General features: G+C 32.9%; 1 protein-coding gene across 4 annotated transcripts in view; it reads left to right on the forward strand.

Moving 5' to 3' along the window:
* VPS13A (vacuolar protein sorting 13 homolog A) overlaps positions 1–22,452 on the forward strand; it is a 269,920-nt gene that overhangs the window by 240,809 nt on the left and 6,659 nt on the right. For 2 of the 4 annotated variants that reach the window (XM_021689382.1, XM_044920643.1), the window contains one exon: positions 5,886–6,000. In XM_021689382.1, the coding sequence (XP_021545057.1) occupies positions 5,886–6,000 (115 nt within the window). Of the gene's footprint in view, positions 1–5,885; positions 6,001–6,196; positions 6,322–8,577; positions 8,921–22,452 lie in introns of those variants that run through there. The other 2 variants (XM_021689383.1, XM_021689384.1) reach the window with 2 other exon arrangements.

Raw genomic sequence — 22,452 nt, forward strand, 5'->3', positions numbered from 1 at the left:
CTCACGCCAGTCAGAATGGCTAAAATTAGCAAGTCAGGAAAGGACAGATGTTGGCGGGGATGCAGAGAAAGGGGAACCCTCCTACACTGTTGGTGGGAATGCAACCTGGTGCAGCCCCACTCTGGAAAACAGTATGGAGGTTCCTGAAAAAGTTGAAAATAGAGCTACCATATGATCCAGCAATTGCACTACTGGGTATTTACCCCAAAGATACAAATGTAGGGATCTGAAGGGGTACGTGCACCCCGATGTTTATAGCAGCAATGTCCACAATATCCAAATTGTGGAAAGAGTCAAGATGCCCATCGACAGATGTATGGATAAAGAAGAAGTGGTATACAATGGACTATTATGCAGCCATCAAAAGGAATGAAATCTTGCCATTTGCAACGACGTGGATGGAACTGGAGGGTATTATGCTGAGCGAAATAAGTCAATCAGAGAAAGACATGTATCATATGACCTCACTGATATGAGGAATTCTTAATCTTAGGAAACAAACTGAGGGTTGCTGGAATGGTGGGGGTGGGAGGGATGGGGTGCCTGGGTGATTGACATTGGGGAGTGTATGTGCTATGGTGAGCACTGTGAATTGTCTAAGACTGTTGAATCACAGACCTGTACCTCTGAAACAAATAGTACATTATATGTTAAAAATAGAAGAAGAAGAAGAAGATAGCAGGAGGGGAAAAATGAAGGGGGGGAAATTGGAGGGGGAGATGAACCATGAGAGACTGTGGACTCTGAAAAACAAAGTGAGAGTTCTATAGGGGATGGATTAGCCTGGTGATGGGTATTAAAGAGGGCACGTTCCGCATGGAGCACTGGGTGTTATGCACAAACAATGAATCATGGAACACTACATCAAAAACTAATGATGTAATAATGTAGGATGATTAACATAACAATAATAATAATAATAAAAAAGTTCAGGGATCTAGCCTGATTTCTTCAGGAACCACCATCGAGACCACTTACATAGGTTTTGCCCAGATTTCAGACTAAGAACATTTTGCATAACCATAGTATAATATCACAACCCAATATTGACGTTGATGCAATCTATCAAATTTATTCAGATTTCCCCACTTTGATTTGCACTCATTGGCGTGTATATGCTCTCATCCCATACAATTTCGTTACCTGTGCATGTTCACGTATCCACCAGTCCGGATACTAAACAGTTCCAGCACCACACAAATACTTCACATTGCCCTTTCACAACTCATCTACCTCCCTCCCTCAGACCCCTGAAATCTTTAATGCTCCTTTAAACACCTTATTATAGTCTATTTAAAATTGAGATAGAATTCATATGCTATAAGAAATCACTGTTTTAAAGTGCATTTTGGTAGGTTTTAGCATTCACAAGATCGTACAACTGTCAGCACTATCTAATTCCAGAACATTTTCACTGTAGAGAAAGCCCTGTGCTTGTCAGCAGTTACTCACCGTGTCTTTTCCTCTCAGCCAGTAGCAACTACTATTCTACTTTCTGTAGATTGACCTATTTTGGACATTTCAAATAAATGGGATCCATATGATGTGTGGCCTTTTCTAGCATTATGATGTTTTCAAGGTTCACCCATGTTGTAGCATAAATGGGACCTTCATTCTTTTTTATGGCTAAATCATATTCCATTCTATGGATAGATGACCTTTGTTTATCTGTTCATTAGCTGACAGGTATTTAGGTTGTTTTTAGTTTTGTTATGAACAATGATGCTAAAAACAATGTTTAAGTTTTTATGTGGACATATGCTTTCAGTTCTTGTCAATTTTTCTTTCGAAGGAGAATTGCTCTGCTTGGTGAGTTTGGTAACCTATATGTTTAACTTTCTGAACAATTGCCCAATTGTTTTCCACAGCAGCTATACTATTTTATATCCCCACCAAAAATTTAGAAGTTTCCATTTTCTCTACATTCTCTCTAATACTAGTTATTTTCCATTTTGCTTTTTTTTTTAATAGCTAATCTATTGGGTGAAGTAATATCTCAGTGTGGCTTTGATTTGCATTTCTGAATGATGTAGAGCACTCATTTCATTTTGCTTATTGGTCATTTATATATCTTTACTGGCAAAATGTATATTCAGATCCTTTTATGTTTATTGGGCTGATTATCTTTTTGCTGTTGAATTGTAAGAGTTCTTTATATATTCTGGAAACTAGACGCCCTTTTCTCCTATTTGTGTGTCGTCTTTCAGCTTTTTTGCTAGTGCCTTTTGATGAAGTCTGATGTATCTTTATCTTTGGTTGCTTGTGCTTTTGCTGTCATACCTAAGAAAGCGTTACTTACTCTAAAGTCTTGAAGATTTACATCTAAAACTGAGGTACATCTAACTGAGTTAGCCCTTAAGTTCAGGTCTTTGATTCATTTTAATTTTTAAATTTTGCATGCAATGAGAGGTTGGAGAGGTTTACTTACTCTTTTGCATGTGCAAATGTAGTTGTCCCAGCACCATTTGTCAAAAGGACTGCATTTTCCCTACAGAATGGTCTTCCTAGTCTCTTCCAAAATCAAGTGACTATTAATTTGAATTTTTTTCTAGATTTCTCCATTTTATCCTATTGATCTGTATGTTTATCCTTAATCCAGTACACATTGTTTTGATTTCTGTAGCTGTGTAGTAAGCTTTAATGTCAGTGTTAGTCCTCTTCTTTTTCAAGATTGTTTAGATATTCTCTGAATCACTTGAATCATATGACTTTAGGATCAGTTAATTTCTACAAAAAAGGACAGTGGGAATTTTGAATAGTGTTTGTATTGAATCAAGATAAGTTTGGAGATTATTGCCATCTTAACAATATTAAGTCTCCCAATGAATGAAAATGGATGTCTGTCCATTAATTTGGGTCTTTAATTTTTTTTCAATGATGTTTTATAGTTTTCAGTATTCATGTCTTAAATTTATTTCTAAGTATTATCTTTGGTCTATTATAAATGGAATTGTTTTAATTTCATTTTTGGTTGTGTATTGCTAGTATATAGAAATAGTTTTTGTATATTGAACTTTTATTCTGCAACCTTACCAAACTTGTTTGTTAGCTCTAATAGTTAGATTCCTTAAGGTTTTATTTTTAGATGGCATGATTTTATATATACAAAAGTTTTAGTTCTTCCTTTCCAATCTAAATGCCATTTGTTTCTTTTTGCTTAATTATCTTGGCTAGAACTCTAGTACAATGTTGAATAGAAGTACCAAGAGCAGTCATGCCTATCTTGCTCCTGATTTTAGGGGAGAAAGCTTTCAGTTCTTAAACCATTAATTATGATAAGAGCCATGGCTTTTTTTTGGAGATATCCTTTATCAGTTTGAAGAAGTTCTTTTCTGTTTTGGTGTTTGAGTGCCTGTATCATGAAAGGATTTTGGGTTTTGTCAGATGCTTTTCCTGTATTAATTAAATTGGCATTGTTTGTTTTTTCTGTTCTTTTATTAATATAGTATATTGCATTAATTGATTTCCATATGTTGAACCAACATTGCCTACCTGGAATAAATCCCACTTGGTCATGGTATATAATCTTTTTTATGTGCTGCTAGGCTTAGTTTACTAACGTTTTATTGAGAGTTTTTTTGCATATGTATTCACAAGGGACATTGGTCTGTAGTTTTTTGTGGTCTTTGCCTGGTTTGGGTATTAGGGTAATATTGTCTGCATAGAATGATGAGGAAGTGTTCCCTTCTCTTCATTTTTTGGGAAGAGTTTGTGGAGGAATTACATTAATTTTCCTTTAAACATTTGTTAAAATTCATCAGTGAAGCCATTTGGATATATTTATTGTTTCATTGATCCCCTCCATTGTTTTTCTATTTATCTCTGCTCTAATTTTCTTTTCTGCCCTAATTTTTCTTATTTCCTTCCTTCTGTCTGCTTTGGGTATAGTTTCCTTTTCTTTCTCCAGTTTCTGAAGGTGTAAATTTAGATTATTGATTTGGGATCTTTCTTCTTTTTAAGTGTTAGGTATTTACAGCTATAAATCACTCTGTGAACACTTTCTTTGCCATATCCCATACGTTTTGGTATGTTGTGTTTGTTTTCATTTGTCTCAAAGTAGTTACTTTCCTTGGTTATTTTTCTTGGACCTTCTGCTGTTCAGTTCTCACAAATTTGTGAATTGCCCAAATTTCCTTCTCTTACAAATTTCCAATTTTATTCTGTGTGGCCAGAAAACATACTTTATAAGTTTCAGTATTTTTATATTTATTAAGACATGTTTTAGGGCCTAATACATGGTCTTTCCTAGAAAGTATTCTGTGTGCACTTGAGAAAAATAAGTAGTTTCCTGTTGTTGAATTAAATGTTCTCTGTATAGATGTCTGTTAGGTCTATTGGATTATAGTGTTAATTCAAGTCTTCTATTCCCTTGCTGATCTTACATGTAGTATTCATTATTGAAAGTAGGATATAGAAATAAGTATTGATTTTTTTTCTCTTTTCATTTCTGCCAGTTTTTGCTTCATGTATTTGGGAGCTCTGTTGTTAAGTACTTATGTGTTCATAATTTTTATATCTTCTTGATGTATTAACTTTTCTTGTAAATTGTCCTTCTTTGTATTTAATGAGAATTTTTTGTTTAAAGTCTAATTTTCTTCTAAACTTGGTATGGCTATTGCAGCTCTCTTTTGGTTACAATTTACATGGTATATCTTTTTCCATCCTTCCATTTTCAACTTACTTTCATCTTTGACTCTAAAGTGAATCTTTTTTGGACAGCATATAGTTAGATCATATTTTTTTTAATCCATTCTGCCAATTTCTGCTTTGTAATTGGAGAACTTACCCATAAGTATGTGTTATACATATGGATACATTATGTGGTAAGCTCTTAATTAATGTTTATTGAATCCATGAAAATTTGTTGAATGAGTGAACAAACAAATGGACATTCTCATGTAGGTCCATATAGTCAAAAATGTTAAATTATTATAGTACCAAATTTAGCAATGTGTATGTATATTTCAAACAGTGCATGTCAAGCCCAGGTGGGACTATGAGGAATGTTAGGGTATTTGAACATTAGAAAACCATACATGTAATGTGATTTATAGCAATAATAGATTGAAAGAGATTAACTATATGAAGACCGCAATGACCAGGAAGGAATTTCTTTTTTAAAATTCATTGCCCATTCAAGATTTGAAAAAAAAATAACAATAAGAAAGAACTATAAACAAACTAGGAGTAGAAATGAACATCCTTGGTTTGACAAAATGGGCTTTTAAAAAACAAAAGAAAAACATATGTTAATATTGGTTCTTCATGGAGAACTCTTAGAAGCTTTCTCTTTAAAGTTAGAAATGAGACAGGGTTGCCTACAATCCCCTCTTATATTTAGCATTGTATTGGTGTACTTAGCATTGAACTGGAAGAACCAGACAGTATAATAGGAAAAGAAAAAGAAATTAAGTCTTAAATCAGAGAAAAAAGAAAAAGCAGTATTCATTTGCTGATTCTGATTGTCTACAAAGAAAGTCCAAGACAGTCTATAAACAAACTTCTTTACAAGTCGACATTTTTCTAGAGAATTTACATTAGTGTCATAAAGACAAATTTTAAAATAGAGAAGTGATGTAATAGTCTTATCCAAAAGAAGATTCTTTTTTGGGACACCTGGGTGGCTCAGTTATTGAGCGTCTGCCTTTGGCTCAGGTGGTGAACCCAGGGTCCTGGGATTGAGCCCCATATCGGGCTCCCTGCTCAATGGGAAGCCTGCTTCTCCCCCTCCCACTCCCCCTGCTTGTGTTCTCTCTCTCTGTCTCAAATAAATAAATAAAATCTTAAAAAAAAAAAGGATTCTTTTTAGTAGTTGCATTTTAAAGTGTACTTAAGAATTTTTGAATAATTTTTATAATCAAGTTATATTTTTTTTTTTCCTGTAGAGCTACAGAGACTTCTGATGAAGTGGAGAGCCTGCGACCTCCTCGATTCTTTAATGAGGATGGAGTTATCAGACCTTACAGGTTGAGGGATGGGACTGGAAACCAGATGTTACAGGTGGGTGAAGAAATATCTTACACATTAAGATTAATTTAGTCAAGTTCACTCTATTAAAAGTAGTTAAATAATATTTCAAATATATGTTAGATTGGGGTTTTATATGTTTTACTTAATTCTGTTTATAAGTTTCTTATATTTACTTAGGTTTTAATGTACATTTATTTACTATAAGATCTTTTTTTCTTTTTTACAGGCATCAAAAAGTTTGATATGAAAACAGTTAATGCATGACTTTGCAAGTGAAAGCCAACAGTAGATTTTAGTCTTAAAATTTACAAACTACGTACAGCTGTTTCAGTATTTTGAATACAAAGAAAAGCTTTTGTATTGGTAACTTTTTGTATAGGATTTTAGTGAATCCGATCTTTTTATAGGGTATCCTTAGTTCTGTACTGGATTTGCTAGATTTGTTGAAAACCATTGTGCCTTATGTACCCTCATAGTTGGTGGTACTTATTTAACCAATTAAACCATTTCTGTTTAGGGTACTTCCTTCTGCATATCAAGCCACTAGTAGCTTTTACACAGTTCTCGTGTCCACTTGGGCATGATTAAGGAAAAAACCAGTACCATTGCTGTAGGCTAATTCTTGGGTTCTTAGGCTTTTCTTTTGAAGATACTCCACTGGCCTTGACCCTCTTCCTGCCTTATGCTTGTGTAGTCTATTTAAAATCTGTGGAATCTGATAAGCAGTGCACATGAAAGCCAACATCTTTTATTAAGGAAAATTAGATTTGAAACAAAAGACCATTTAAAGGTAGAATATTTTATCTACAATAATAGATACTTTTCTTACTTTGAAAACTGGACTTTTTAAAATTTGGATTATGGTGTAGGTAACATACCATAATAGATCATACCAATTTAAAGTTATTTCATCTGTGGTTTAGATGTGGACTACTAAATTAAATCATTTGTTTGCAAACAGACAAGGAGTCATTATGTATATATAGACTTGAAAATATTTGTAGTAATAATAAACTGTGGGATATGGTCCTTCCTTTATAGCCTTGATATTTTAAATACTGTCATGTCTAAAATGATCATGGGAAATATTTAAAACTTCAATACTTTACCCACTACATGCAGAGTATATAATTTTGCATAAAATGTACTTCCATCTAATATAGTAAAACATAACCATTGAGGTAATGTGTATTAGTAAAGTGACAGTGTATTTAAAATGTTTTTAAAGCATCAAAATAATTGCATATTGGGACAGAAGTGGTGATCTAGGGAGAGGTTGTGCTCTAAAAGGCATTTTGTGCAATCTCTACAATGACAGTATATCATTCTTCGGAAGATGGAAATGGTGCAGAAGTCACCCGTGGTTAATACAATTGAAAATAAACTATTCAATTCCTGCCTTCCCTTTTTAGGGAAGTAACATGTTACTTACATTAGTAGCTTATGTTAATAACATATTACTGACATTTTACTGGACTGAATATTAGATCACCTACTGAAAAACTAAAAATATTTCTTGAGAAACTTTTAATAAATTCAGTTAAGAAGTAAGGATGAGTAGTGAGGAGAATTTAGAAATACATCCTCACTATTAGGAGATAGATTATGATAAATAAGAAAGCCATGAGATACCAGAAATTTCTCTCAGTTGATAACTTGATTTAATGACAAGTAAATTTATTTTATACCTTCATTAATGGTTTGCTGAAGCTTTAAACTTTGGGATTTAAAGGCCATGACCTTTGACTGTGTGTTTTAAAGGTACATATTATTTTTGGTAGGCCAGTTTTAGTACTAACTGCTAAAAGAGCTATTTAAATGACTTAAACCTCACAATCCTTGTCAGCCATTTTACTTGTTTTTCAGCAAGAGTATTATTAAACACAATATTAGCTGGAATACCTATAGGAGTTCACCAGAGGCCTTAGGATGATTGTGGTTAGCATTGTTCTCTTACGGGTATAAGAAGTAGGTTGTTGGTTTGGTGGTAATGGTGCTTTTTTAGTCAAAACTCTATTATTAGCAAATAGTTTACAATACATTAGTGCCAGTACTGTAGAAAAAAAAGCAGATGACGTAGAAACAGGATTTAAAATCTCATCTGGAGAGATTTAATCTAAGTGATTTAACATTGGTGTCTTAGAAAATACTTTAAATGTTTCTCCTTTTATTTTATTTTCTAATTCTCTAAAAAAAAAAGTACTCCGTGTTCAGTAAATTATATGGGCGTATATATAATTAAATATAAAATACACTCCTTGGTTGTATGCCTTTGTATCTAGAAAGAAGTACTGTATTATAGTGTCTCCTACTAGTCAATTCAAGTTACCTACTAGAGAAATAGAATAATAATTCTCATATATTCATGGAATACCTTACTGGTATCATCCAACTATTTTATCCATTGAGTGTACCAACCAGTAGGTTTAGTCTTAGGTCTATTAAGTTATGGAATATTATATCTGTAATTACTGCCCTACTCAGTTCTGAACTCTGCCTTAAGATTATTCTGACTCCTTGAACATTTCACAATTTTACATGTTTTGCAAGCATTTTGCCATGCTTAACTAACCTTTGTGCTTCTTTTTTCCTCTACCATGCTTACAGAAAATTCAGGTCTACAGGGAGTGGATTATGACTCACAGTAGCAGTAGTGATGATGATGATGATGATGATGATGATGATGATGATGATGATTAGTCAGACCTGAAATGTTAAATTCATATGGTCTTTGTCATTTTATTTGGAATGTTTTATTAACATGTTTTGTATGACTGCTACCATAATGCCCGTATGTCCAGTTTTAGGGAATTAAAATCTTTTTCCTTTTAAAATGTTTTTCTACGTATTTACAGAAAGCAAAGTAATTGCATTATTTAAGCACAGAAAAAATGTATTCTACATCTAAAGTTAGGGCATACTATAAATTCTAGCATTTGCTTACATATGTTTTGTAGCTTTGCAATGCAGAGTTTATCTTTAAGATTTAAAGTTAAACTTAATTATTTTTTAATGTTCACTAGTTTTATTTTCAATTATCTGCTTATTAGCAAAATGCCATTTTTAATATTCTCTGTAAATTTTATGGGCTATAATGTAATGCCATTGCATAAAAAAAGTAGTAATAGCTAGTCAATATTTTATATTTAGCATTTTAAAAGTATTTTTGTCAAATTTCTTTTAATAATAATAAACTTATATAACTTCAAGCAATATGAATTTGTTGTTCTATTCCAAAACCATATAGGTTGTACTGCTATTATAAGGAGCATTCATGATTTGTTACGGAAGTTAGTGACATAATTTATAGTCTTAGAATGAAAAAGGAAATTCTGTTCTTTGGTTCACTTTTTATTTCATTACATATGTATATATACAATGAACAAAGTTGGTTTTATAGTCATTATATTATTAACCTAAATATTCATATGCTATATCCCTATTATAAAATATTAAAAATTAATTCAGGACATTAGAAGAATTTTTATGGTAAGCATAATTATGTATGTTTGTTCTTGGTTATATTGGAAAATATTATCAATGCCTCTGAAAGATCTGTGAGCAGAACTGTTTTATGTTTTGTGCACTGAAGGGTTTTCTTTAATTTTCAATTTAGATAAAACTATTCTGTCCTGTTTCACTAGTAAGTTAGATATACCAAAAAAAAAAAAAAAAATCCTCTAAAGAGTGAATGACTGTTAGTAATACGATGGGTTTTTTGGAAGTTTTTATTTAAATTCCAGTATAGTTAACATACAGTGTAAAACTAGTTTCAGGTATATGGTGTGATTCAACACTTCCATACATCACCTGGTGCTCAACACAAGTGCTCTCCTTAATCCCCATCACCTGTTTTACTCCTCCCCCCACCACATACCTCCCCTCTGGTAACCACCAGTTTATTCTCTGTAGTTAAGAGTCTATTTCTTGGTTTGTGTGTGTGTGTCTCTCTCTTTTATAGTAATATGATGTTTAATCCCTATGACTGCTGTGCTTTGGGATCAACAAAGAAACATTTACCTTATTTATGTTAATCAGTTTATGTATATTGAGCTTATATGAATTAGATTTTAATAAATAACTGCCTTAATTGTTCAACTTTTGGCTTAATTGATTCAGCCCATGATTTCTGAGTCTAATTCTTAAGTTTACCAAGATTTTATTTCTATATATCAGTATTCTCTATTTCTTAGAAAATGACTATTTTAATTTTTTAATATTGAGCTTACAAAAAAGGATGCTAAAAAGTATAAGACATTTCTTTTGAAATGTCTAGCTGCCTAGCATTCATTTAAATTAAGTAGAAATCCAGGTTGTGTGTACTAGAACTAAGAAATATGTGAGTGCCAAAAAATGTGTTCTCATCAGAATAGTATTATCTTTTTGGAATAAGTAAATACATGAGAACAGTGACCGTTGAAATAGTCATGACTGGGATCAGAGACTGGTATCTGGTCCCCACTGGTCTCTTTCACCCCTGGCCAAAATCATACAAAACCTACTCCTTCTACAAGAAGCTAGAAAGAACACAGCCTGTTGTTACATATTGTTGTATGCCTTAGGAAAGAGAGGTCTGGAAATGTCTTCATTGGCTTTTTACATTTCAACTAGACACGGGGCCTTTCTAAAAGGGAAAAATGCTAAACTTCTTGATTGCAAGGCATTTACTGAGTTTCCTGTGGTTGGTCTGTGACACTTAATGCTATGGTACAGTTTTCATAAAGATTTGTAAGAATTTATCTGGAAAAGTTCTGGATATTTCAGCATTGACTTGCCATTTTAATGCAAAGAAAATTTTAAGTAGGATTACATTTATTTAAAATCCCTTGAATAGTGAAATAATTTAAAAGAATATTCTAGTAGCTAGTAAACTGTTGTGTGGCTCATGTGGTCCTAAGGATTCATCAGTCTTAAGTTTTTAACCCTTCTTAGAAGTGAAATATGTTCTTTAACAGTATAATTGCCCTTGTTCTTTCTGTTTTTGTTTTCCTGCCACAGTGAAAAAATCTTTTCAAGCTCCTTTGACCACAGATACTATTTTTCCAGTTAAAAAAAATTGTGTTGCTTTTATTAGAGAAAAATTCAAGATTTAAGATTACACTATTGTTCTACACTAATGAGCTCTTGTTGGAGATAAAGGACATGGACAAAAATATCTTCTTACTCCATCAAATAAATAGAAAATGTTCAATTTTGGCACTTTCATGAGATGAATAGTTCCTTTGTTTATTAGAGGCTCTACAATTAGAATTTTAAAATGGGAGTATTATCTAATGAGAAAGTCTAGTGAAAAAGCTGCATTTGAAAGATCGATTATGAAATACCACACCTATCCATATCCTTTATTTATATTCTGGATTTCTACATGGTCACTGCTTATGTACAGGAAAAGGGAAGGAGGGTCTGTCTATCTTCTCTAAGAGAGTAATTACTCATTCTTTATTTGCCTCTGTATTTACCTGACACTTGAATAAAATACTGAAAACCGGCAGGAAGAAAAACTCATAAAAAGCCTGGAATTGTGAACACCTGTCACCATGGATTAAATTTATAAGAGCAGCCTATAAATGAAATAAGATGAATTGGATATAGCAAATGTAAATCCAGAATAATACAGCTGTCAATATTCCTTATAAAAAAAAGAATAAATTTCAGTTTGTTTCTGTATTTAAAATAATCTGGATTTTATAAATTTTACTTTTTGAAATTGTTCAAAACACATAGCAGTGTTAAGTATTGATTTTTCAGGTCATGTTATTAAAATTTGCAAATGAAGCCATTCTAGGTGTGACTAAGACGTCAATATTCAACATGAGATATATGCTATCATATTTACATCCCAAGGTCATATAAAGAATGATAGGTGCTATAGTAGTTGGTCTGCTTTAAGTCCTGTGGTGAAATTTAGCTTCATACTTCCCGATAGTAATGGGAGGAGGAGCAGAAACCACCGTCCTAAGTGTTGTGTACTCTTATACTGTATCTTCAAGCCTTTGGCTTTTGTTTTACAGATAATTTATAATAATTTATTATAATAAAAAAATTAGAGGTTCTATGGAGTCTAAATAAGATACACAGTTACTCATTTAGATCAAATAATAATTACGATGGACATATAAAAACATCAGTTTGATTATTCTGTCCCTGCACCTTTGGGATAAATGGAGATTAATTAAAAATGTTTAGATTGTTAATTTCAGTGGATGAATGTTTGAATTGATGAAGTGCAGTGAGTACACTTAGTATAATACAAAACATTACTGAAAGTCCTGAATCAGAGAAGAATAAAACAAATGATTTCAAATAGGTCTGTGTTAGGGAGCTAATTAGAATAATTTATAATTTCATACATAGGGGTTTATGGTTGGTTAGTTTTAATGTGGCACACCATTCCCATGTATGTTATTATCTCTCAGGGTGGGTGATGAATTTATTCAGCAACAGTATACCTCTAAAAAATGAGCTTAAAATTAAATGTCTAATAACTTTGTAAAATTGGTTTTTAATATAGCCCTCTTTATTAATATAAATATTCTAAGCAGTGGAAATGATAAAAGTATGTACTAAATTGCAGTATGCCATTCTTCGGAATCTTAGAGATACTTAAATATCTGAGCATTCAAAATAATATAGTTATTACTAGTTTTTTTTTAAAAAACAATCAGGATCATCAGAAACTTAGCTAAATATATATATATAATTCTTAATTGGGTATGGTGTGTTTTTCTATCCTAAGTTATCATTTATCAATAACCTGTTAATCATATATGTCTGCAAAGATTTTCTGAATGTAGAGCTGGGGATTTCTATGAATTAAAAAATTTAGAGACCCGTACTTCCATGGAAAAAGCTAATTCCTTTTGTGACTCAATTAGCTAACATTGATTCTCAGTCTACAATTGTAGTATTTTATAGGAGATATGAAAATTTTCAAAAATTATTTTTTACATTGTTAAAGTAATACATGCTCAGTAAAGTAGGAAACTGTAGAAATAAAAATTATCCTGTCTCCCCACCATTTATATTTCCTTTTTAATTTTTTTAACATGATTATAATCCAAATATATAAGTTTCTGTTGTATATTTTTGTTATTGTAAGTTCTTATAAATAGAATTATTAACTTCTAAAGTTTAAAAAGTGATCTATTCATAGAATAATTCCCATTGTGAGGAAACTGGTGTTTATTTCTGGAATACATAAAAGCCAGCAGAATCTTAATTTTTATAATTTTTGTAGCTGTAACAGCTTTCCTTTCTTGTTTTTTGTTGAACATGTTTCTATCTATTTAAAAAGTTTTCACCCCTTAAATCTTTGCCTCTTAAAATGAGTGTGTGTGTGTGTGTGTGTGTGTGTGATCTTTGTGTCATTCACTGTGTATGAATGTTGTTAGCTGGGGTATCCCATGAGGGTAGTATACTCTTAAGCATTTCAGGTATTTTAAATTTTTATCTGTGTTGTCTTTGAATCTCTTACATCTCTTTCCATGATATCATAGTTACGATTATGTGAGTTGTTGTAGCAGGGAGGCTGTTTTTGTTTGTTGTATATTTCTTTTCTTTCAGAAATTACAGATGTTTATAATTAGCTTCAAACACTGCCTAAATGGCAGTTGGAAGATAACTGCCTTCAGCCGACGTGGTCTTTCCCTTTACCTCGGGAGGAGAATTACAACTGATCTGGAAGAAAGGGCTTACCGTAGGCAGTCAGATCACCAGAGTAGTGCCGAACACTCTTCCTGGCTTCATCTGAAATTTTGAGTAAGTGGACAAGAACTAGGAGGCAAAGGCTCTTTGGATTTCACTCTTCATTTTGTAATTCTTCCCCTCCAGAAGCAGACTTCTGAATGGGATGAGAAAACTGAAGAGAGCCAAATCCTGTTATCCAGGGAAGTTCAAGCTCTTAGCATCCCAAATAAAGCAGATCCTATGGGAAAGGAGATTACCCATCCAACCTGGATGCAGTCTCACACTTCGTTTATGAATTTAGCAGAGATCTCTTGGAGAGTTTTTGGGTACATCATTTTCAAAGGCCCATATTTTCCAACATTTAGTAGTAAGTCCCACTAACTTTATTTTGCATCAAAGAGTATTTCACACCACTTAGAACCTTCCAGTATTACATAGCAGTACTTTTTGAATAAGACTTTGAAATTACATCTTTTTCTGGAGGTGATGGTTCCACTTAGTGGAGTTTCCAGTTTTCTCTTTGTCTCAAGTATAAAATGATTTTTTAAAAATCTGTTTTCTAATCCGGTAACTTGAATGAGACCAATTCGATTTTTAAATCTTTTTCAAAAGTTTGTCATCCTTGCATGCCTTAAATTTGTAAATATGTTAGAGAAGGATAAATACTATCAAAACAGAAAATTTAGTATATCCTCAAATGTTACACTCAGGTAGGTTTACCTGGAGTCTTACTCTCTTCTTACCAGAGTATTAGTTTAGAAGATCTTTAACCTTTATTTTTGCCAAAGATGCTAAATTGTAACTTGGGATTTCTTTACTTATGTGTTAGAGCCCTACCTTGTATGATTTCCCCTGGCTACTTTGGACAGCACAGAGATTTTCAGCATAAATTGAACTTAGTAAAGCTCATTAGAAACTTTTTTTAGTGTGTGCTCTAACAGTAGTGTTGTTAGAAAACATTACTATTACGTTATGCAGTCTATTTTTTATTGGCAAGATATCCTATGAAAGAAAGGATGTTCTCTCACCAAATGAAACTATTCCTTTTCATACAAAATTGAATTGGAGGCCACTTTCATTCATCTAAAAACAAACTTTAATGTCATCTATGAAAGGAAGCACTGTGTATACTTTTTCTGTCAGTTAAGAGTCTTCAGTTATAAAATCAAATGAAATTGATACCCCAGTTACTTCTGAAGATGACTCTAATGAATTGGAATGTCAAATTTTCAGTGAAACATTACCACTGTAAAGAACCGTATAGGAAGCAATGTGGAGAAACCTATGTTAGGCATTTTGCGGCATTTCAGGTCTGAGGTAGTTGGTTAAGTTAGAGATATAATGAAGCCCCAGTGTTGGAACATATAAGTATGGGAGTCTAAATACTTCTCGTCAAGTAGAATAAATTGCCAGACTACTTCAAATTCAAAACTGCCAGAAGAGTAAATGTATAATTATATATGTATAAGTGAATTTTTGTTAGATGATCTAGTAGTATAGTTTATATGAATTCAAAGGAAAATTTAATGCCATGTATTTATTCTCTATACAAGTATTTGTTAAACTCTTATTATGTGTTGGACACCCTTCTAGATCTTAAGATTATAGGCCTGAAGAGAGTGGTCAAGATTCCTGCTCATCTCTCATGAGAGTATAACTATAATGACATTTACTATTCTGATGATTTGAGGATAAGTCAAGAGCTGTGTTAGGGGCCAACCCTGTCATGTCAGATCTTCACAGTCTCCTTCCTGTTGGTTGATTAGCTGCTACACAGAAGGCTCAGAGGAACTGTAAGAATCAAAGGAGACATAAGATATGCCCAGTAATCCAAAAAGATAATGATTCCTAGGTATTACATGACATTGAAGCACTGACCCAGTACAGCTTGTGCGATATCTGAATCCCTAGTCCAGTGAGCTGCACTGGATTGTATGTAGTCCTTCTGTACTAATCCATTTTGACAATAGGAAGTGCGCTGCAACAATACCCTGTGGCTCAGGGCCTGGATTCTGGAACCCAGTAAAACCTGAGTCCAGTTCCAGCTTTTCCTTTTGCTAGCTTTATAATAATCTATTATGCTTGTCTGACCTTAGTTTCCAGACTGTAAAATGGAGGTAACTGCACTACTTAACAAAATAACAGTAACCTTGGTGGTTTAAAATAATTAAACCAAGTGAGGTAATATATATGATTATTAGCACAATGTATAGTAAGAACTCACTGTATTTTCATTATTTCAGGTGAATACCAGCTGATGCTAGTTCTTGGTCACTATTACATAAATTTTATGTTCCTCATTTGTCTTTTTATCAGGATAAAAGCAGCAATAAATCTTACCTTTTTTTCTTTCCTTTCAACATTAATAGAATACATGAAAAATACCACAACCATTTCCACACATTAATTGGTGAGCAATTGAAACAATAAAACCTCAGTAATTTGGACTGCTCTGAAATTCATAATATATTAGAAGAAATGGTAAAATGTTTAAAAGAAATTGTTGTTTTCAAGTATGGCTAGCATAATGGATCAGTAAATATTGCATAGAGGTTCTGCTGGAAATATGTTACAGAGACTTAAAACTATCCACTTACATTATTTCTGACCCACCTCTGGCCCTTCTTCTAGAATGTATTAGGTAGGTTAATTAATGGTCTTCTATTATCAGTGTACATAATTATGTCCTGAGCATAATTCTGTCCTTTGTTCAGACTTCTAATTGAACCAGTTGATGACAGTTCACATCTCTTAAGGTAATACTTGATTTGATTTTTATGTCACATGGTTATACTCTGCTTTCCTGCCCTAAGCTGTTAGCGTAGCATATCCTTTGGTTAACAATCAAAATAGTTCATTAGCTTGGGAGGAGACAAAGGTATGGGGGATTCAGTAAGGGCTAATTCCTCATCAGATTTGATGACAATGAGATTTGATTTTTTTTTTTTTTTACACCAACTTGCCTCACAGAATAGGCCAAATATCACTTCTTCACTGTTAAATGTGTTTATTCTATGATATATATGAAATCATTGAACTTTGAGGTAATGAATTTCTACTACATTTTATCATGAAGCTTGGTTGAATGCCTTATTTCTCCTGGGCCATAGCCCTCAAATCTCTCATATTTAAAGTGAAACAGAAAAAGGTTTTATCCCTAACCTTTAATCAGATAACTCTAGGAAAGTTATACTTACTGATTACATCTTTCTCTAAAGATTGTTTTGAACAAGTTGTATATTTCTTAAGTAATGGAGAAATGCTGGTATTTGCCATTTTAATCTACAATTACCTGCCTAAATTTCATTGTTTTTAAAAGCAAGCTTAATTTTTTAATATAACATGTTTATAAACCTTTCCTCTTTTCCCATCATCTCCTGACTATTCAAATTAGCCAATCTATAAAGCCATCTATTTGTTATCCAACAGATTTTCTTGCCTGATAGCATTCTTACTCCTTATTTTATGTCATCTAGATAAATTTCATTTTCCTCTTATGCTTCATGTTGCTATCTTGGAAACCAAAACAAAACAAAAAACCTCTTGCCTCCATGAGATTCTAGTCTTCCAAAAGTGTCAGATACTGATCAGATTTTGTTTTGTTTTGCTGAACTGTGTGTTCTTATCCATTATCCAGTTTCCTTAAATATATTTCCCATGAATATTAGCACTTTATATTGTTTGGGATTTAAAGCCTTCCATGTTAGTGATTTATTCCTAATATCTGTGTTTTCATATTTTGCTTTTTTTTTTTCCAGAAATTGTGGAAATTCAGAGCATTTAGATGATTTGAAAATGTTAGCAGTGTTCTCTGCATTACTATAGTTTCCAGCTTATGTTCTTTTTGGGACTGATCTGATAGGAAATGTGGGTATTATTAGAGGGTAATCCTGACGCCACTGTCTTACAAGTTGCTACTTTCTGTGTTTCTCAGTTTGCAGTCACTTCGGTTTGGATTTATTTGTATCTGATAAACTAAGTTCTACATATTCATATTTTCTAATGCAAAAGGAACCCTTTTACCAATAACCATACATTTTAATTGTTGTCTACAAATTCTGACAATTATCTGTAACTGTTTGTTTGTGTTTCTCTGTTTAAGAAAGTTCTCAGTGATAAGTAATTCATATATACTTTAATGAATAAGGAAAAATTTGTTTTTTTATTTAACACTGCCTCATGTTAAATGAAGTTAACGTGTCTAACATACTGACTAATGTACTTGATACTTCAACCTAATTGATATTTTGGCCAAATTTTGGTCTTTATGCAAAGGCTCTACGTAGTGATTTTTAGCCCTGGTTTTGCTAGTTCTTCATTTATTTTAAAGCGTATCACAAATTATTTCAATAGAAACATTGATACCTAGTATCTGTTTCAGAGGGAGGAAGATAGGATATTAATACTGAACTATTTGGACCCTGTTAACCTAAAAAAAATCAGCCTTCCTGCGCTGCTTTAGCAGCCTGCCTCAGCAGCAACCAGCATCCAGGGATATTGAAGACATTTTTGAGGTCCTGTGGGAAACGTGTGACTGACGCCATAAGAGGAAACATCATGGTATAGTGAAAAGCACTGGAAGTAGAAGTTGAAGAAACCACTTTTCTGAGCCCAGTTTTGCAACTAACAGTATGACCCCAAGCAAGTCACTCAACTGTTACCTAATTACCAGGGTTGTGAAGATTAGGTGGATAAGACACTTTACCTGATCCTCCATTGCTTCATGTGTTATGTGCTCATGCTTAGATGAATAATAACTTTCCTTCAGGTCTAAAATTCTGGAGTTTTTTTTCTAAAATAATTTATAATGTTTTGAAAAGTATAAATCTTCATATATAATAGGAACTTATAAAGACAAATAGGAAATTGTCAAAGTCTTGACATTTGTAGACTTTACAGCATGATGGCAGATGATGGTTGATAAACCATCAGATTGTCTCTCATTCGCTCCCATGTTTCTTTGGGACTTAGTTCCAGAGTTTTAGCTTCTGCGTGTAGTGCTATTCTTATTCCCTATGTACCTGTTTGTAATGGAGACTGACCAGCAAAATTTTGCTCTATAAGGAGTTATCTTTGATATTTATTCAAATACATCCATTCTGATAACAATACAGTTCATTGTATGTTTCAAAGTAGACTACTATGACCATAATGTCCCAGTCATCTTTCAAGTGTTGCATTTAAGGTTTTTGGTGAACTCCAAAAAACATTGTGTGAATGACTTTTTTTTTTTTTTTTGAGATTTTTAGCTTTTATTTCTATTGGTACTATTGAGACTATTGACATTGGTTTAATTGCTTATATGAAGAGGTTAGATTTTCTTTAAGTTGGATCTGAAAAGTGAAAAATGATGAGAAGCAGGGTCATCTGTAATGCCCAAATTTAAAACAGTATTGAAATAGAAGCTAGGTATTTAGAGGTAAACCATAGCTTTTAAGCTATTTGAAGACTGTGGTCTATTAATGGGGCATGTGGACTCTTGACTCCTGGTAGTAGTGATGTTCTTGAGGAGATCAACATTTGTACTCTTGATTTTTTCAACTTGGTTATATAGAACAAAAGAAAATAAATACTTTTAAGCTAATTTGTTTTCAAACACCAAAAATAACAAACAAAAGTTTGTAAAATTAAAAATGAAACCACTTCTGCCCCCACTATTATCCTTTTCAAGCCCAGAGGTAAGTGCTGTTAGTGTGTTACCACCAATCCTCCCAGATACTTCTGTGGATGTATAAGGAAGTATACATGGATGTGTTTCTAGTCCCCACGCCATTCATTCCCAGTAATTTAATTTCTTTTCACTGAATGTATCTGCACATCTTTGATATCAGCATGCACATCTGCCCTTTTTTTTCATGACCGCGTAATGTCCCATTGTATGACTGTGCTATAATTAATTTAAACAGCCCCCTTTAATGAACATTTATATATTTTTATTTTAACATAGTATTACTGTGAAGATTTCTGTGTATATATGTATCTTGGCATACTTTTGCATAAGATAAAATCTTAGCAGTCGAATTCTTGACTTAATGAGTACTTTTAGTTGATCTGCATTTTCTTGATTTTGAGTTAAGTTGAACATTTTCTCATATGTTTATTGGTCAGATTTTGTGTTTTGCTGAACTATCTGTTCATAAACTTGTGACACATTTTCCTCTTGGTTTACTCAGTTTTCTGTTGATTTATTCATATTCCTCTGTGTTATGAAATTAGCTCCATATCGCTGTATTGGCAGATATTTTCCCAATTCTGTGATTTTTATGTTGTTATTTACTTTGTATCTATTTATTTGCTTACTGTTTTGCCACTACATAGTGTTTAATTTCCATGTACTTAATTTTTTTTTTACATTGTTTTATCAGCTTTGTGTTTTATATGTAAGGCTTTCTCACTTAAAGATTATTTTTTAAAATGTTACTTTTTCTAGTAATTCTTTAGTTTCATTTTGTATGCTTAAATCAGTGATCCATGTGGAATTAATTTGGTATAGAGAGAAGTAGGGACCCGGCTTTAGCCAACAAGTTGCCTGAAACACCCCTTACTAAAACATGCTTTTCCCCCGTAATTTAAAATGCAGTCTTGATTTTATATATTCCTATTTTTGGATATATAGGATTTTATAAAGTCCTAGTGTGCATTTATTTCTGGACTCTGTATTGTTGCTACTGATACGTCTATATATAACTTCAAGTAGCACCAAACTGTTCCACTCCAGTTGGAACAGTTACAAGTTACAAGCTTGTAACTTGTGTTACTGTCTGCTAGGATAGTTCTCTTTTCATTCATCTTTTAAAATTTATTGGGGGGCGCCTGGGTGGCTCAGTCGGTTAAGAGGCTGCCTTTGGCTCAGGTCATGATCCCGGGGTGCTGGGATCGAGCCCTGCATCGGGCTCTCTGCTCGGCGGAGAGCCTGCTTCTCCCTCTCCCTCTGTCTGCCGCTCTGCCTGCTTGTGCTCTCTCTCTGTTAAATAAATAAAAATCTTAAAAAAAAAATTTATTGGATATTATTGCCTTTTTTTCTAATAAATTTAGTATAATTTTGTCAAAACACTTCCGTCTCTTGCCCCCAAAACAAACTAACACACGCCATCTTGGGATCATATGGGGGGGGGTGTAAAAATTGGGGCTGGGGAGAGGGAATAACACCATCATTGTAATGAATTTTTCTATCTAGTAATATGATAGGGATTTCCATTTTAAATTTTCCATTATTCCCCTCAATAAAATAGCATATCACATAAATTCTGCATGTTGTTAAACTGTGCGTAAGTATTTATCTTTTTTATTACTCTTGTAAACAATTTTTCCTTCCACTTTTCAGTTTGATAGTATGTTTATAAAGTTACTGGGTTTATGTACTTGGGTTTTCCAGACAATACTATCATCTGCAAAAAATTTCTACTTTTCCTCTGCAATTTTGATACTTCTTTCTCTTAATAATTTATATTTTCTTAAAGCATGGCCCACTTCACCTAGTTTTTCAAATTTATTTGCATAATTTGTTATCTAATAATTCTTATTTCTTTTGAATCTGTGCTTATATCCCTTTTTTGTTACTCAAGGAATTTGTGTTTACTTGCCTTACCTACTACAGCAAATAGTAAAGATACTCTTTTTTTCAATATTATCATCTTTGAAGTTAAAAAATTCTTCCATGGAGTTAATCTGTATGCCTCATCCTGCCGTTGTAGTCACTGCTTTTTTTTTTTTTTTTTTAACTTCGTCTCCCATAAAATGAAGACGACTATGATAGCTTTTTCTACTAAGATTATTATGAAGTCACTTGTTAGCTTTCTTCTAAGCTAAATATTTTTAGTTTTTGGATATAGCCTCATGGAACACAGTTTTCTAAAATCTTTATATCTCTTTTGGAATTTCTTGAGGAGATTTAACATTTTGGCTAAATTTTTAACATACTTCCTATTGAGGGATCTTAGTCACAATTACATTGTTTGCCTTTAAAAAATAGTATTCTAGCCTACTACATGTTTTATTTTTTATTTTTTTTTTAAAGACATTCCGCCTTTTTTTTTTTTTTTTAAAGATTTTATTTATTTATTTGAGAGAGAGAGAATGAGAGACAGAGAGCATGAGAGGGAGGAGGGTCAGAGGGAGAAGCAGACTCCCTGCCGAGCAGGGAGCCCGATGCGGGACTCAATCCCGGGACTCCAGGATCATGACCTGAGCCGAAGGCAGTCGCTTAACCAACTGAGCCACCCAGGCGCCCTAGCCTACTACATATTTTAAATAACCAAAGTAACTCCATCCTCAGAGCAAATAGTATTTAGAACAGAATTAAAAATGATAAGTGTAATTTGTTTATATATATATGTTTTTTTTATATTTTCGGGGAAAAAGAATTGTTGACAATGTCATGGATAGACCATGTTTCATCAGTCTTGAAAATAAAGGTTGTTGCATAAGCTAGTTAGGTCCTGGAGTTCCATGTTTGTCCAGAAACACTCTGCTCCTTATTTTTGAATGAGTTATAAGATTGGCAAAGAAAAGCATGTTTGTAAGGCAGCTATGAAAATTCCAGGGAAGATGCAAGATGGGACTAATATGAATTTATGTGATACATACATGTAAATATGTGTTAGCATATGTTTTTGTACAGATGTGATCAAGTATGATTATGTTTTCTAGGATAAAATGAATGTGCTAATTTAATAGTAACTTTAATGTTCAATTTAAATTTTGTAGGTAATAACAATATCTTCTAAAAATCCAGCATTAATGATTGGCATAGCTGCAATTGAGTCATCTTGAATAAAGCAGTGCAAAAAGGTGCTT

Source organism: Neomonachus schauinslandi, chromosome 13 (genome assembly GCF_002201575.2).
Source record: "Neomonachus schauinslandi chromosome 13, ASM220157v2, whole genome shotgun sequence".
Taxonomy (NCBI): domain Eukaryota; kingdom Metazoa; phylum Chordata; class Mammalia; order Carnivora; family Phocidae; genus Neomonachus; species Neomonachus schauinslandi.